The 15,168-nt window shown below is 38.2% G+C and overlaps 1 protein-coding gene across 1 annotated transcript in view; it reads left to right on the top strand.

Moving 5' to 3' along the window:
• LOC150092788 (protein lin-9 homolog) overlaps positions 1-15,168 on the top strand; it is a 248,894-nt gene that overhangs the window by 28,528 nt on the left and 205,198 nt on the right. The window contains exon 3 of the mRNA XM_090414279.1: positions 13,617-13,759. Coding sequence (XP_090270405.1) covers positions 13,617-13,759 — 143 coding nt within the window. The remainder of the gene's footprint in view (positions 1-13,616; positions 13,760-15,168) is intronic.

The following is a 15,168-nucleotide window of genomic DNA, read 5'->3' on the forward strand; positions in this document are numbered from 1 at the left end:
CTGTATTTTTGCCCTTGTTTTGTGTTAATTCTAAACAACAGGATTTGATGGATGGCATGTCACACTCAAAAGTAACTATACAAGGACTAATCAGAAATACCTGATGAGATTTTAACTACCAAAACAGTATCAAAGTGGCAACATCTGGACCATCAACAGGCTTGCGATTTTCTATATATTTTACCTTTTTCAAGTCAAATCAACCCCACCTTCCCATGGTGATGATTTCCAACAAACGAAGTCAGTGAGGTTCAATACAGTACTCTGGCAATACTTGCCAGAGTACTGTATTGAACCTCATTTGCTGCTTATTTGATTTCTTGCAGTGTTAGTGTGTAAATTGTGATATTATATTCCTTGAAGACTTTATTGAACTGAAACTGTCTCTCCTTCTCTAATTTCATGGATATAAAATTTAAAGGAAGTCAAAATCATATATCATTCATGATGTACTACAAATTATTCACCTTTCAATCACAGTATCATATAATCCTCGCCACTCTCCTGATATCCTCGACCTTTTGGCAACTCCAACCATAACCTTATCCACAGTTACATTTTCTACACATTGATCTTCTCACCATAATCTTCTGTAGCATTACAAAAAAGGGATAACCTCTGAAATTTCTGTCTCTCTTTTCCATGGTCTGATTATTGTTTCTGTTCTCCTGATCCAAGCACTTATTCTAACTACATTACTGGAATGAGGACCTTCATTTGCCATGTCATTGCAAACTCTTAGTCTCTATCCAGGCTTTGATTCTCAAACAAATGTTCCAAAACTGTGCAAGATAGAAATTCACCATATAATCACTATCTATCTTGCACAGTTGACTTGAGATAGAAATTCACCATATAATCAATATCTATCTCAAGTCAAAAACTCCAGCTTTTCACTCAATGTACATTACAGTCCTTTTTTTTTTCCTTTTGTTTTTATGTTGTGCCCATACATAGGAGGTTGGTTGATCAACCTATAGTATATTAGTACCGTGTATGAGTAGTGGGTTGGGAAAGGAGGAACTTGTTTATATTTGATATAAATAACTGTAAATTGTATTCCTTGGGAAACAGCAGGTGGGAGACTGTTCCACAGTGCAGCAGCTGCACGTGTTCCAACATTATTCCTCTGGTCACTTCTCTTTGGACTTCACTCAAAAAAAATAATAACTGCAGATGCACAAAATTTTACTTTCTGAAAAATGTAGAATTAAAAATTAGCACAAACAACACGGGCAAACACCAGTGCAGCCCAACAAGAAATGACAAATAACATCGCACAATTCCATGCAAGCGCATGCCCACGAAATTCAACTGTTGAATTGCAAGGTACTACTGTTTCTGGAAAATGCATTTAGCACTAACACAACATTTTTCGAGTTTGTTTGTATGGCAGAAAAAGTAGAATGCTCAGAAGAAAACCAACTCCACAGCCATAGAAAAACCTTTTGTCTTTATTCTCCTTAGGTCAAAAGGAATATTATCATAAAGGAGGTCTTTGTAACTGATATGATCTATCTATCTAATCCTCTGACCCCCCCCACATGAGACCCTTGTTTCTAGTGGGGGGGGGGACCTCCCAGTGATGGTACTGGCCCTTTTCATTCTTATTCTTATTCTTATTCTCCAATTACCAGTGATGGTGGTCTGGCCTGGATCCAATGCTTTGCAAGCACGTTTGCTGTGTGGCATAACCGTTGAACATCTTAGCTGGGGGGATTCTGGTGGTCTCTCACTAATTTTGCCTCTGCTTCAGCAAAGGCAAAAGTAGTCCTGGATTACCCAGCAAGGAACAAGGGTGTTGTGGGTCCTTCCCCATGGTCCAGAAACAGAGTCCAAAGCTTGCTGTGTACCCATATAACATCTGCAGGAGCCCTAGAATTCCATTCCCAAGAACAGTCATTGCTTGCTGACGAGTAGGCATCCATAGTAATTGGAGATCTCTGGTGTTGAATCAAACTCCTATTGAGAATGAAGAATTTTTCATCCTCTTGTTTATCAGGGGCTCTTAGCCATGTTCAAAAACCACAGAATCATCAACAGAAAACCAAAGTAGAGAGGGGGGGGAACCTCAGAAAAGGAGTGACAGCCATAAAATGAATCTTGATTTATAGGAATGGGCATCTGGTTCCAACCAGAAACATTATTCTTACCTTCAACAAAACAATGCCACCAAGATCTGTCAAAACAGGATATCTGAACTGTTCAGTGTGGCTCTATATCCCAGACTCCTTATGGTACTTTAAATGTCAGAAATATGGTCATCCCATGTGTGTTCAATGTGAGAGTAAAGATTATAAGAGTAAAACCACAAAATGCTCTAATTGTGAGGGAGACTATCCAGCATGCTCTCGAGCATGCCAAAGATGGAAGGACGAAAAGGAGATAAAAAAGTTAAAAAAAAGAGCAAGTATCGCATATCAGGAGGTAAAGCGGCAGTATACCACAACATCTCCTAAACCCTCTTATGCTGAGAAGATTACTGTCAAGAAAGTGTCAGGTAGGACGTTAACATGTATGTTAATCCATCCTTCTCACAACTACATCTCTGAAAGATATGACTTGCTCATTATCTTCCCTGAGCGAATGAAAGAGAAAAGTCATTATGGCTCACTCATGAAGACATGCCAAAAATGGTCCTGCTACATGAAAATCCTATTACTAAAAAAATAATGAAATGCACACCACAGAAGATCGAAGATATACCTCCAGACCTTTATTAGATGGCCCGTCAACAGACATGGTACATCTGTTATCTTTCAGGAAGATTAAACAATATACTTAGTGCCCTAAATCGAGTGGAATTTGAAGATTTTTTGGATATTTTTCTAGAAGAAGATATAATGAACACTGCCCATCTGCAATTCTCAAAAAAAGAAAAAATCGATGACTTATGAAAACAGCACCACCCATCATAGGAAGCCAGATAATATGGCCAAAAAGAAGTAACAGAACATTCCTAGAGTGGAATTGTGGATTCTGACAAAACATAAACAACATCAAGGCTATCTTGCAGAAGTATTAACCACTATGCTTTTGCCTGCATGAAACATACCAGAAGCCATGTGATAATCTAGCTCTCTGTAATGTCACCATCGTTCATAAGGACGGGGCAGGAGGTGGACCTACACACGGAGGAGTCACAACCTGTGTGGACAAACATAACCCCTTCCACTAAATCCAAATTAATGCCAACCTAGAAGCAGTTGCTATCTCACTTTGTCAAAAATATAAGTTTGCTGCATCTACTTTCCTCCTGCTACAGATATTTCTTAAGATGCCCTTGATGATATCATATCACGGTTACCATCCCCTTTGTTTTTAATGGGAGATTTAAATGGACACAACACATTCTGTGGGCTAGTGTTCAAACTAAGTTCAGAGGAAGGGTTTTTGAACATATTCTTGACAACAATCTCTTCCTCATAAACACAGGAAGCAACACCTTCCTTATGCCTACCTGAACATTCACTGCCATTAACTTAAATATCTGCTCACCTTCCTTTTCCACTGTTTAAGTGGGAATCTGATGACAACCTGTTTGGAAGCAATCACTTTCCCATGATATCCACTTTTCTGCATACAACCATGACCTACATCATGAATATAATGGTGAAAAATTCAGCAACCTGATTGGTCCACCTTTTCTTCATTTTCTAAATTTGATTCTGCAGTGACCAGCTCATCTCATCTTCTATCATTGATGCAATGAAGCACATAACACTGTTTACGGAAGTTTTTTCACTTGGCTATGCTACTAATTACATATTGGGTTTTATCCTTTATCCAAGTGTAAGCAAACAAAGTTTGTGCCTGAAGTACTTTCAGGACTGGGGCAACTCGTGGTAAGGGTAATATAAGTTCTCATCACTTGCCTTAGTATTTCTCATAATGTAAAGCACATCTCCTTGCAGACATGTATAATGCTATGCATTAAGGGAAGGGCCACTACCCAGACTGGTTTCAACCTTTATTGAGGTCTCATCAGTGAAAGCCAGACTCAGAGGTGGTGATACTAAGGTGGAAGTAATGGAGAAGTCACAAATTCTCAATCTCTTCTCATAATCATAATGTACATCCGAACAGAACTGATATCATCTTTAACACTCTCTTTTGCACTCTTCTCCAATGTATCTTTTTTTATATCCCACACATAAGAGGTACAAGAACCTATAATACAACAATACCGTGTGTGAGGTGCAGATAAGGATTGAGACAGAAGAAACCTATTCACATTCTTCTTAAAGAGTTAAACGTGTGGACAGACTTATGTGTTCGTCGAACATGTTGTTTATTATTTTAACGGTATAATAGAACACAGAAACTAAGTAAATAATTAATTTATTAACTTGATGCTGATATTTCGCTGGTATTATAACCAGCATCTTCAGAGCACAAAAACCACTGTTTGTCACAATACGCGAGACTAAAACAACATGGTGTACTTAAAATTGTAGCAGCAACACAAAGACTAGAGTCCTGATTTTGGCACCCTCTATCTGAAAGAAAAAAAAAAAAACTCAAAAAAAACTCGTCACTCACCTTAAGCAAAGAAGCCACGACTGCTTTAAGTCGAGGGCACAACTTTGCCATAACTCCCAAGCAAGTTCTAAAAGCCGAAATAATGGCGTCCATCGAACGAGGAATTTACGACCTGCCTCCAACAATAGCTAACAACATACGTTTAGATGTGGCCAACATCCTAATCAAGTCCAAGCCTCCAAAAAATAATATCCCACATAAGGAATTCATTGCTATAAAAGAGCTACACAACAACAGCCAGATTACCATAACAAAAGCAGACAAAGGAAATGCAACCGTGGTGATGGACACAACTGAATATGAAAACAAAATGCACACACTATTACAAGATCAGTCAACATACAAAATTATAGATCGCAATCCCACCAACACACAAAAGAATAAGGCCCAAAAATTATTAAAAAAAGTCACTTCCTGGCCCAAAGACACAGTTAACAAACTCAAACCCTTCCATGTTAAAACACCGAGGATCTATGGATCACCAAAAATTCACAAACCAGGCACACTCCTACGCCCAATTGTGGACAGTATAAATAGTCCCACATACAAACTGGCTAGACATTTAGCGAAGCTACTAGCCACTCTCACTAACAATTCTCCCTCCTTTATCAAAAATTCAACACACCTAAAAAGCATCTTACAACACTTCACCCTAAAAAGCTTTGACATCACTTCACTATTCACAAATGTACCACTAATAGAAACCCTCAATCTACTGAAGTCACACTTCCCCCCAGATATATTTGAACTATTCAAATTCACAATACATGCAGGTTATTTCACATGGAAAGGGAAAATATACAAACAAATTGATGGGACAGCCATGGGCTCCCCCCTTTCTCCCCCCCTAGCCAACTTTTACATAGAACACCTGGAAAAACAAGCAATCAATACAGCCACTCTCAAACCAACACTTTGGCTACGCTATGTTGATGATGTGCTTGCTATTTGGCCACATGGCCCTGAGACATTGAAAACATTCTTAGCACATTTAAATAGCCAACATCCAAAAATCCACTTTACTATGGAACTGGAAGCCAACAACTGTCTGCCCTTCCTGGATACACTCATCACACGTCTCCCAGATGGTTCCTTATCATTTTCAGTTTTCAGAAAACCCACACATACAGGCAGATACTTACACAAACAATCACACCATCATCCTTCTCAACAATATGGCATATTAAAAATGCTAACCCATAGAGCGAGAGCAATCTGTTCAAATGACAAGGCTCTTACTGCTGAACTCACTCACTTACGCCACACCTTCTTGGCCAACGGCTACAATCCACAAAAAATAAACAAAATACTAAACACTCCCAAGAAACCCCTCCCACCATCCACCACAGAGAACTACAACAAAACAGTCACCATCCCCTACATTAAAGGCACATCCGAAAAGATCTCAAGAATTCTCAATAAACATAAACTACGCACTACATTCAGACCATATAGCAAATTAGCCACCCTCATCCGCTCACCCAAGGACAGCATTCCTCCTTTATCACATCCAGGAGTCTACCAAGTACCCTGCTCATGCAATCAAGCCTACTACGGTCAAACAGGAAGAACTGTGAATATCCGCATCAGCGAACATAAACGATACGTCCGGAAATATCATTATGGGAAGTCAGGCCTAGCAGACCATGCTCTGGATACCCCTGCACACAGGATCAACTGGAAAAACACAAAAGTACTACACAGAAACCCATATAAATCAGAGAGATTGTTCTTAGAGGCGACAGAAGCCCTAAAACACACTCCAAATCTCAACAAATATGGCTGTATTAACTTGCCGAAGATCTGGGAGACAGTCATATTAAGAAAAAACTAGCACTTTTCTAGGACTCTAGTAATATATGATAGCGTTTTTTTTTTTTTTTTTTTTTTTTTTTCAGATAGAGGGCGCCAAAATCAGGACTCTAGTCTTTGTGTTGCTGCTACAATTTTAAGTACACCATGTTGTTTTAGTCTCGCGTATTGTGACAAACAGTGGTTTTTGTGCTCTGAAGATGCTGGTTATAATACCAGCGAAATATCAGCATCAAGTTAATAAATTAATTATTTACTTAGTTTCTGTGTTCTATTATACCGTTAAAATAATATACAACTTCTTAAAGAGTTGTGGGTTGAAATCGTTGGGAAACATTAATGGGGAAGGTTGTTCCAGAGGAGACAGAGAATGGAATAAATGAAGAACAGGAGAAACAGGTTCAATGAGTTTGCAGTTATACTGTAAAGAGATGTTGGACAGCTGCTGCTGTTAGGCCTGTTAACAGGCCTAACAGCAAGTGGAGGAATGATGTTTGCCAATTCACTGGAGCAGTGACCATGGAAGCACCTGTAAAAGAGAGATAAATGTTGAAGGATCATCTATGAGCCAAATTGCTCCCCCCTCTGGAGTGCATCAAGAATTCTTAAGGAGGTTTTAGGTGCACCACCCCAAATGTATGTGTGGTATTCTAAAGATGGGTAGATTTGGGATTTGTATAGGGGTAGTAGCTGGGTGAGTGTAAAATAGCTTCTTGAAGAGAAACGAATGCCTAGTTTTTTTAGAAGCTGAGGAAGCTATTAATGTGATGTGTTGGTGTCAAGAGAGGTTGAAGATAAATGTTAGTGCAAGGAGAGATAGTTTGATGTTTTCTGGATGAACAACGAGAGAAAAGGCAGGACTGCATTCTGGTGTGTGGCATTGGAAGTTATCCCAGATATCTTCAGACCCCCCACTGAAGAATGGTATGGAGATTAGCATATAAGGCACTGGTTGCAGATGATTGTGATGTTAGGGATGTCTGGGAATTACATGGTTTGTCAAAGGCTATCATCGACAGCTATGAATGGGAATTGTAGTGATTGACAGTAGGTCATTTATATATAAGAGAAAGAGGATAGGTGAAAGAATAGAACCCTGATGCACACCTGCATTGGTGGCAGAGCTCATTGGTAGATGGCACCCCTGCATGCAGTGAATGACCAGAAAGGAAGCTGGCTATCCAGTTACAGAAGGTGGCAGGTAGACCAGATGAAGGCAGTTTACAAAGTGCCAGACATGACTGAAATGCTTAGAAATGTCAAAAGGGTGGCAGCACTACTTTCTTCAAATCTTTCCATGGCACGTGTCCAGTGATGAAGACTAAGATATAAGCTGTGGATCTGGATTGGCAGAATCTAGAATCCATACTTGGCTGCTGATTAAGTTGACTATTGATAACTTTCTCCATTATATTGAAGGGATGGTAGATTTTGTCTCCATTTTAGGAATGGGTTGGATATATGTTAGTTTCCATGAGATAGGATAGGTGCGAGCTGAGTATAGGATTGAAGAGACAATAGAGGATATGTGTTTTCTCTGGAGCACAATTTTTGAATACAATAAGAGAGATGCCATTGGGACCAGATGACTTTGTAGCATTCAGAGTCTAATATTCTTCTTATGTCTTTCTGCTGAAAAGACACAGGAGGCATACAGTGCTCAATTGCTAGTATGGAAGGAGGTGATTTGCCTTCATCCTTTATGCAGGAATTAGAGAAAAAGAGTGATGCTAGGATGTCAATCCTTGGGTACTATAACACTTGTGCCATCTGGATGGATGAGAGGTGGGAGCACAGATGAGCAGAAGTTGCGTAGTGCCAGGTATTTGAAGGCATGGCTACTGTTTGGACAAGAGATGAGTTTTCTGCTATTGGCCTTTATGAAGTTGGATTAGATTTGCTGATAGTTGATTTACATTTGTTGCATTCTTCCGCATAGGCTGATTATGAAGCTTGGGTTCTTGATGCAAGTCACATGCGGTAAGCTGAGTTTTTTCTTCGGCTGCTTTCATACATCTTCTGATGTGGAAATAGGACAGGAATTTTGGATGGAAAGAGGGATTAATGCCATTGTGCCACAGTGGGCTCGTTCAGTGTCTGGGTCAGAAGAGCCTTAGTGCCAGAGATAAGAGTTCTCTTGATAACAATCGTTAGTAAGAACAGCCTTTGGAGAAACAGACAGTGTTCAATTTGAAAAAAGGGTATGACAGGGTTGTATACTGTCTCCTTACCTTTTTAATATTTATAGCGAATATATTATGAGAATGACTAACTTAGACAAAGTTCCAGCTGGAATTAATATTGGTGGCAGAAAAATAAACAATTTAAGAGATGTAGATGATACAACCTTCGTAGCAGAAACTAAAAAGGAAGATCTGGAGTGGTTGATTCTATTGAGTAAGATGGAAAGTAACAAAGCTGGGCTTAATTTAAACATCAGCAAACAAAAGTGATGAATGACTTCTGCAATTTAAATGATTTTATAGAGGGAGATAAAATAGAAATCGTTGAAAGTTATGATTTACTAGGATCCAGAATCAGATATATGTTGTAATATGTTTTACAACATATATCTGATAGGTGTTTTATCTTAACATTTACCAGAATCAGATATTATGGTAAATGTTAAGATAAAATTAAAAGAAGGATAGTCATGGGAAAAAAGGTAATGTTAAACCTGATAAAAATCATGAAAGATAAGAGGTGTGAGTAAGACCACGAAAGCTAGAATTGTCAAAGCAATGATAACTTTAGTTTAATCCTTTATCCAAGTGTATGCAAACAAAGTTTGCACCTGTAGATACTTCAGGACTGAGGCAACTCGTAGCAAAGGTGGGCCAAGCTCTCATCACTCCTTGTCTCAGTATCTCCCTTAACGCAAAGCACATCTCCTTGCAGATATATATAATGCTATGCATTAAGGGAAGAGCCACTACCCAGACCGGTTTCGATCTTTATTGAGGTCTCGTCAGTGGGAGCCAGACCCGAAGTGGTGATACTAAGGCAGAAGCAATGGAGAAGTCATATTTACCTATATGAGTTGCCAAAAGGCCTACGAGTTGCCTCAAGTATCTTCAGGCACAAACTTTGTTTGCTTACGCTTGGATAAAGAATTTAACTAAATTTATTATAGTCTAACCAAGTGAAAAATAAACTTCTGTCAAAGCAATGGTATCAATAGTGATTATAGATGTGAAAGCTGGATTATTAAGAAGAAAGACAGAGAGCAAATTGATTCATTTGAATTATGGGTGTGGAGGAGACTATTAAAAATCCCATGGACTGTAAGAATGACTAATAAGAAGGTTTTTAGAGAATATAAAGACAGAATGCTCCTTGGAGGTGATGATTGCTAAATAGAAGTTGGTGTACTCTGGGCATATCATGCAAGCTGATGAATTGTTGAAAAAGGTTAGTTATATTGGGGAAGCTTGAGGGAATGAGAAGAGGAGGAAGACAACAAAAGACTCTTGGATGGACAACATAAAAGAACTTGAACTTGCAATTGTTGAAACAAAGGAAAAGAAAAGGCTGAGTGAGATCAAGAGAGCCTTTGTTCACAAGATCACTAAGATTCGAAAATGACTGGATGACACATAACAACAAAAGTGCCAAAGGACATGAGGTTAGGTGTGATTAGAGTGTGTTTTGTGAGACTGGAAAATTGTTGTCTGAGTTGCCAAGAGGAGAGATAACCTCTACAGTGTGTCTGGAAGGAGAACCAGTTAAAAAAAAAAGATCAGTTATTGGGAAAGTGAAGGGGATTATCTGGCATTTGGGTCGGCAGCTGCACAATTTGCATTAGATCATTGCTTATAGCAAACACTTCTGCATCACATCCAGCTTGATCTCTAGAGTTAGAGAAGGGGAGCCAATTGGAGTTGTGGACATTCATGTCACCTTGCTGTTTGGATAGCTGGATTGTAGATGATCAAGTTTCGTGGATAGGAAAGTTATTTAGTGAAGAGATCTTTATGGTTTTTCAAGTTTGGAGACCAGTAAATGCAGCAGATGAATGTTACTAAGGTTGAGGTGGTCAAAAGCAAGGGATTCTAAATTTGGCAGTATCAGAATGTACAAAGGCATAGGTACTACCTTTGTGGCAAAATGAATTGGGAAGAGTATAATTTGGGCATTGGAGGTGAACTGTGGGTTGATGTAGCTGCAATTTGGGTTTCTGTTAAGAAAAGGAGATCTGGTTTGGATGTTTGTAAATGGTACTGAACATCATTTATGTGGGAATTTATGCCATGGATGTGGAAATGTTATTTAGTAGGAATCCTGATAAGTTTGATTTGTTTGGATGAAATGGTTGTTGTATCAGCATCACCTTGGAAACCAGGAGACCAGATCTGCAAATAATAGTCCAGATGATTTTTGTATCAAAGCCTTATTGAAAAGGTAAAATGGCTTCTTTATACCTGTATGGCAATGTTCATGACAGAATTGCATTAATTCTCTGAGTTGTACAGTCTTTGTTATATGGCCCTGAACAGCCTCTTCCTATCTTTTAAAATTTCAAGATCCTTAACTGGTCAGTTCCTGCTAGTATAATATGTCGTGGGATATCTCATTACACCAAAGTGTATACGTGTACATTTACTAGCATTGAACCGATAACCATTTTCACATGCCTACAGTTCCAGTCTGTGCAGTTCATTGAGCAAGTATTGCATGTCAGTTGCATTCCTGATCATCCTGCCTATCTTTGTATCATCAACAAATAGCTGTGTGCCACCTGTTAAATCCTTCCCAGTGTCATTAATGTAAAGATTGAATAATAGTTGACCAAGGGATCCATGGGGTACACTACTGGTCACGTTAAATCTTTTGCACTTACATTGCCCATATACCACTTTTTGATATCTGTCAGTCATTCTCTTATCCACTCTAATATTTTACATTCAATCCCATATTCTCCAATTTATAAAATATAGCCTTCTGTGCTGAATCCTGTCAAAAAGTATCATGGTATATCCATCCTCCGTGTCTAACTCATTATTATAAAATGTGAACACGTTACTCAGACATGATCTTAGTAAACCCAAGACTATTCACATTGCAGAGTATAGATTTCATGGCAAACAATTTCTGTATGCACGATCTCTTATCAACTTTTCCAAAATCTTCACCACCACCACCACTACAGAGAGCTGATAGGGTGATAGACGTATGTCTTTGCACCACCCTTATGCAATAGGATTATAGAACATTCTTTCTTGAAAGTTTATTTTTCACTTGGTTAGAGTATAATAAATTTAGTTTAATCCTTTATCCAAGTGTGAGCAAACAAAGTTTGCGCCTGAAAGTATCTTCAGGACTGGGGTAAGGTGGTACAAGAAGTACTGGGTTAGTGGCATATCCGCAAGGAGATGTGTTTTGCATTATAGGAGATACTGAGATAGGAGTGTTGGTATCTTGCTCCACCTTTGCAACGAGTTGTCCTGGTGTTGTACCACCTTACCCCAGTCCTGAAGATACTTTCAGGTGCAAACTTTGTTTGCTCACACTTAGATAAAGGATTAAACTAAATTTATTATATGCTAACCAAGTGAAAAATAAACTTTCAACATCTTTCTCTAAATCCAGAGTAATTTATTAAAAAAGAGTGGCACACCATTTGGCAACTCCTATAAGTAGAGATGACCTGCTAATGCTTCTGCCTAGTATCTCCACTCGGGCCTGGCTCCCACTGAAGAGACCTCAATAAAGGTCGAAACTAGTCTGGGTAGTGGCCTGTCCCTTAATGCATAACATTAGACATAACATTAGACATATCCGCAAGGAGATGTGTTTTGCATTATAGAAGATACTGAGATAGGAGTGGTGGTAGCTTGCTCCACCTTTGCAACGAGTTGTCCTGGTGTTGTACCACCTTACCCCGGTCCTGAAGATACTTTCAGGCGCAAACTTTGTTTGCTCACACTTGGATAAAGGATTAAACTAAATTTATTATATGAACATTCTTTCGACTTCTGTGGAATCTTCTCTCTCTCTCTCTCTCTCTCTCTCTCTGCTAAGACTCAAATTATACAACCAGTTCAGCTGAACACTCTCTTAGTATCTCTGCTTACATTCCATCAATCCCTATTGCTGAATTAATAATCGGTTTATGCAACAGCTCTAGTACCATCTCCTCATACACCTGAGTTTCTTCTTCTGGTGTAGAGGTAGCATTGAGCTCAATGTTGCATACACTTGATTGATAGCATTCAGCAAAATGCTATCAATCTAGTGTAAAAAAAAACAGTTTTTTTTTTACTTGCAACATGACAATAGAATTCGTTTGGGTTGTCTTCAGCTTACAGAGCCAGTTTCATTTCATTCTCACTCTTAGCTTTCCATATAATAGTTTCACCTCTTCTGGCTGGTTTGCATCGTATAATTTTTGAAATTGACATTTTCCTTATGTGCACAGTATTTCTTCCATATAATCAGCTGCTAAATCCACAGGAACATGAGCAACAGCTGTCCATCATCCTTTTACACTTGAACTTCTGACTCACCAAACCTGCTGCTCCTAGTAATCTTTTGATCCATTTCTCTCCCTCTCCTGTGGAGAGGGAGAGAGATGGATCAAATGGAACTACCTTCTCCATGAAGTATTTCCCAGGACTACAACCTCCAGCTATTTAGGAAGAATATCAAAAAGATGTTCTTTACTATCAACCCACACATGGTATTTATTTGCTATATATATGAGGTGCTATCAAAAAGAAAATGGACTGTTCCGGATGCTTGGCAACAGATTGAGTTACGGTCTCACGCGGCCCGGTGTCAGCAGCATAGACATTGTTCAGTCATCCTGCCACGTGGTGTTGAGCTGTGTGCACCAGAACTCATGTAGTGCACATTATTCTTATCATATGTTTGTGCTGTTCTGTGATTTTGCCATGAACATGAAATTAGAACAAAGGGAAAATATAAAATTTTGCATAAAACTGGGGAAATCTGCCACAGAGACCCTTGAGAAGTTGGTAGTTTATAGTAACAATTTTCACCTGTTCTGTGAAGACCTTTATTTCATTTTGTGGTATACCAATAGTATTTGCATGACTAATATTGAATGAATCAGCTGAATACTAATTAGCAAAATTTACTAGGTAGGCTGGAAAAATTGTTAATGCCTTAAAGGAATTTGAATTATATAATGATGCAATAACTTTATTACTGTTACAAAATGCAATAAAAGGCTTTTTTTTCCAGAGGGGGGAGGATTTAAAAAAAAAAAAAAAAAACACTGATTATATTATTTGTTGCAGTCTTCTTCATCTTCTGTCTCTGCTCCAGCCACCCCAGATAAAAGAATAGCCCAGAAAGTTGGATTGCGACTCAGAAATTTATTAAAATTGCCAAAAGCACATAAATGGGTTTGCTATGAATGGTTTTATTCTAATATTGACCAGTAAGTATTTTCTTTTGCCCTGTTCTCACTTTTAGATCTTTTTTATCTCTAATATGTTCTTTGCTTTTGCTGACCAATTTGTTTCAGACAAAAGAAACAAAAAAACATGATGCTGTTCCCAACAAAGTTTTGGACACATGGATAATAGATATATACTCTTGTTCACAGAAACTGCATCACCTGCTTTAACCATGTTTTTGTAATTAAAGTAACTGAAAAGGGATAATAACACAATAATTGTCACAATTAATGAAGAAGGTAATATAACATTTTTATTTTTGATTAATATTTGGCTCTTTTTTAGTACAAGATGTGACATAATTAGGAAATGACAACAAACTTGACAAATTTGCAAATATTTAACAATGGAATGGACAATGATATTTTCACTGGAAAAACAAATACGGTATCAAAATTTAGTTCAACTACACAGTTTTACTAACATTCCAAGCTAATCATTCACTTTTTTTTTTCTGTTAAATACTTTGTGGGTTCAACTATCATCTCTAATTCCTTTTACTGCACTCTTTTCTCCATTTCTGAGCTTTTTCACCAACTCCAAAATATCTTGCCACCTTCTTGATATTTATTTTCTATGTTCTTACATTTGTCTCTGTATTCTTTAAGAGCACAAACTGACTTATTTGTCAGGAACGTTTGATATGCTTTCTTCTTTTCCTTCACTGGCTCTTTAACTTCCTGCGTCCACTATTGGAGTTCAAATTTTTCTATCCTTGCAGACAACCTCACCACATGCCTCTCTGGCTGAATCAATCAATGTTTTCTACTGAACCTCCAAGGCTTGGTTCCTGTTCTCAAACTCTTTCATTTTTTCTTGAATAATGTTTGTGTATTTTAGTCTACAGTTCATATCTGAGAGCTGCTCAACTTTTATTCACTTTAAAACTTTTTTCATGTTCTTCTTCTTTTCAGTATGAAATTCAGTTTTATCCTGCTCAAGACTAAACGGTGATTGCTTCCAATTTCAAATCCTCTGTACACTCTAGTGTCCTGCACCAGTGAGAAAACATCACTATTAACAATAACATAGCCAATGAGACTTTTCTTGTTCTTTGCCTCTTCTCTCCATGTGAATTTGTGCACATTATGTTGGAACATTGTGTTAGTAATAACCAGTCCATGTTCTGAGCAGAAATCCAACAGATATTTACCATCGTTATTAGCTTTGCTCTTTTCTCCAAATTTTCTCAAAATATTTTTGTATGTCTGACAATCATTTCCTACTCTGCTATTTAGATCCCCAACAAGGACCAACTTTTCCTTTTTCATTGTGTCAGTTTCTTTCTCTAAAGCTTCAAAAAATTCCTCCTCAACAGAAGGTTCTACCTTAGTGGGACCATAGGCACAAATAAGTGTCATTGTCCAGTTCCCAATTCTGATATTTGCCC

This window comes from Typopeltis vanoorti, chromosome 25, assembly GCF_054136105.1.
Source record: "Typopeltis vanoorti isolate ZY-2024b chromosome 25, IOZ_Tvanoo_1.0, whole genome shotgun sequence".
In the NCBI taxonomy this organism is placed as follows: domain Eukaryota; kingdom Metazoa; phylum Arthropoda; class Arachnida; order Uropygi; family Thelyphonidae; genus Typopeltis; species Typopeltis vanoorti.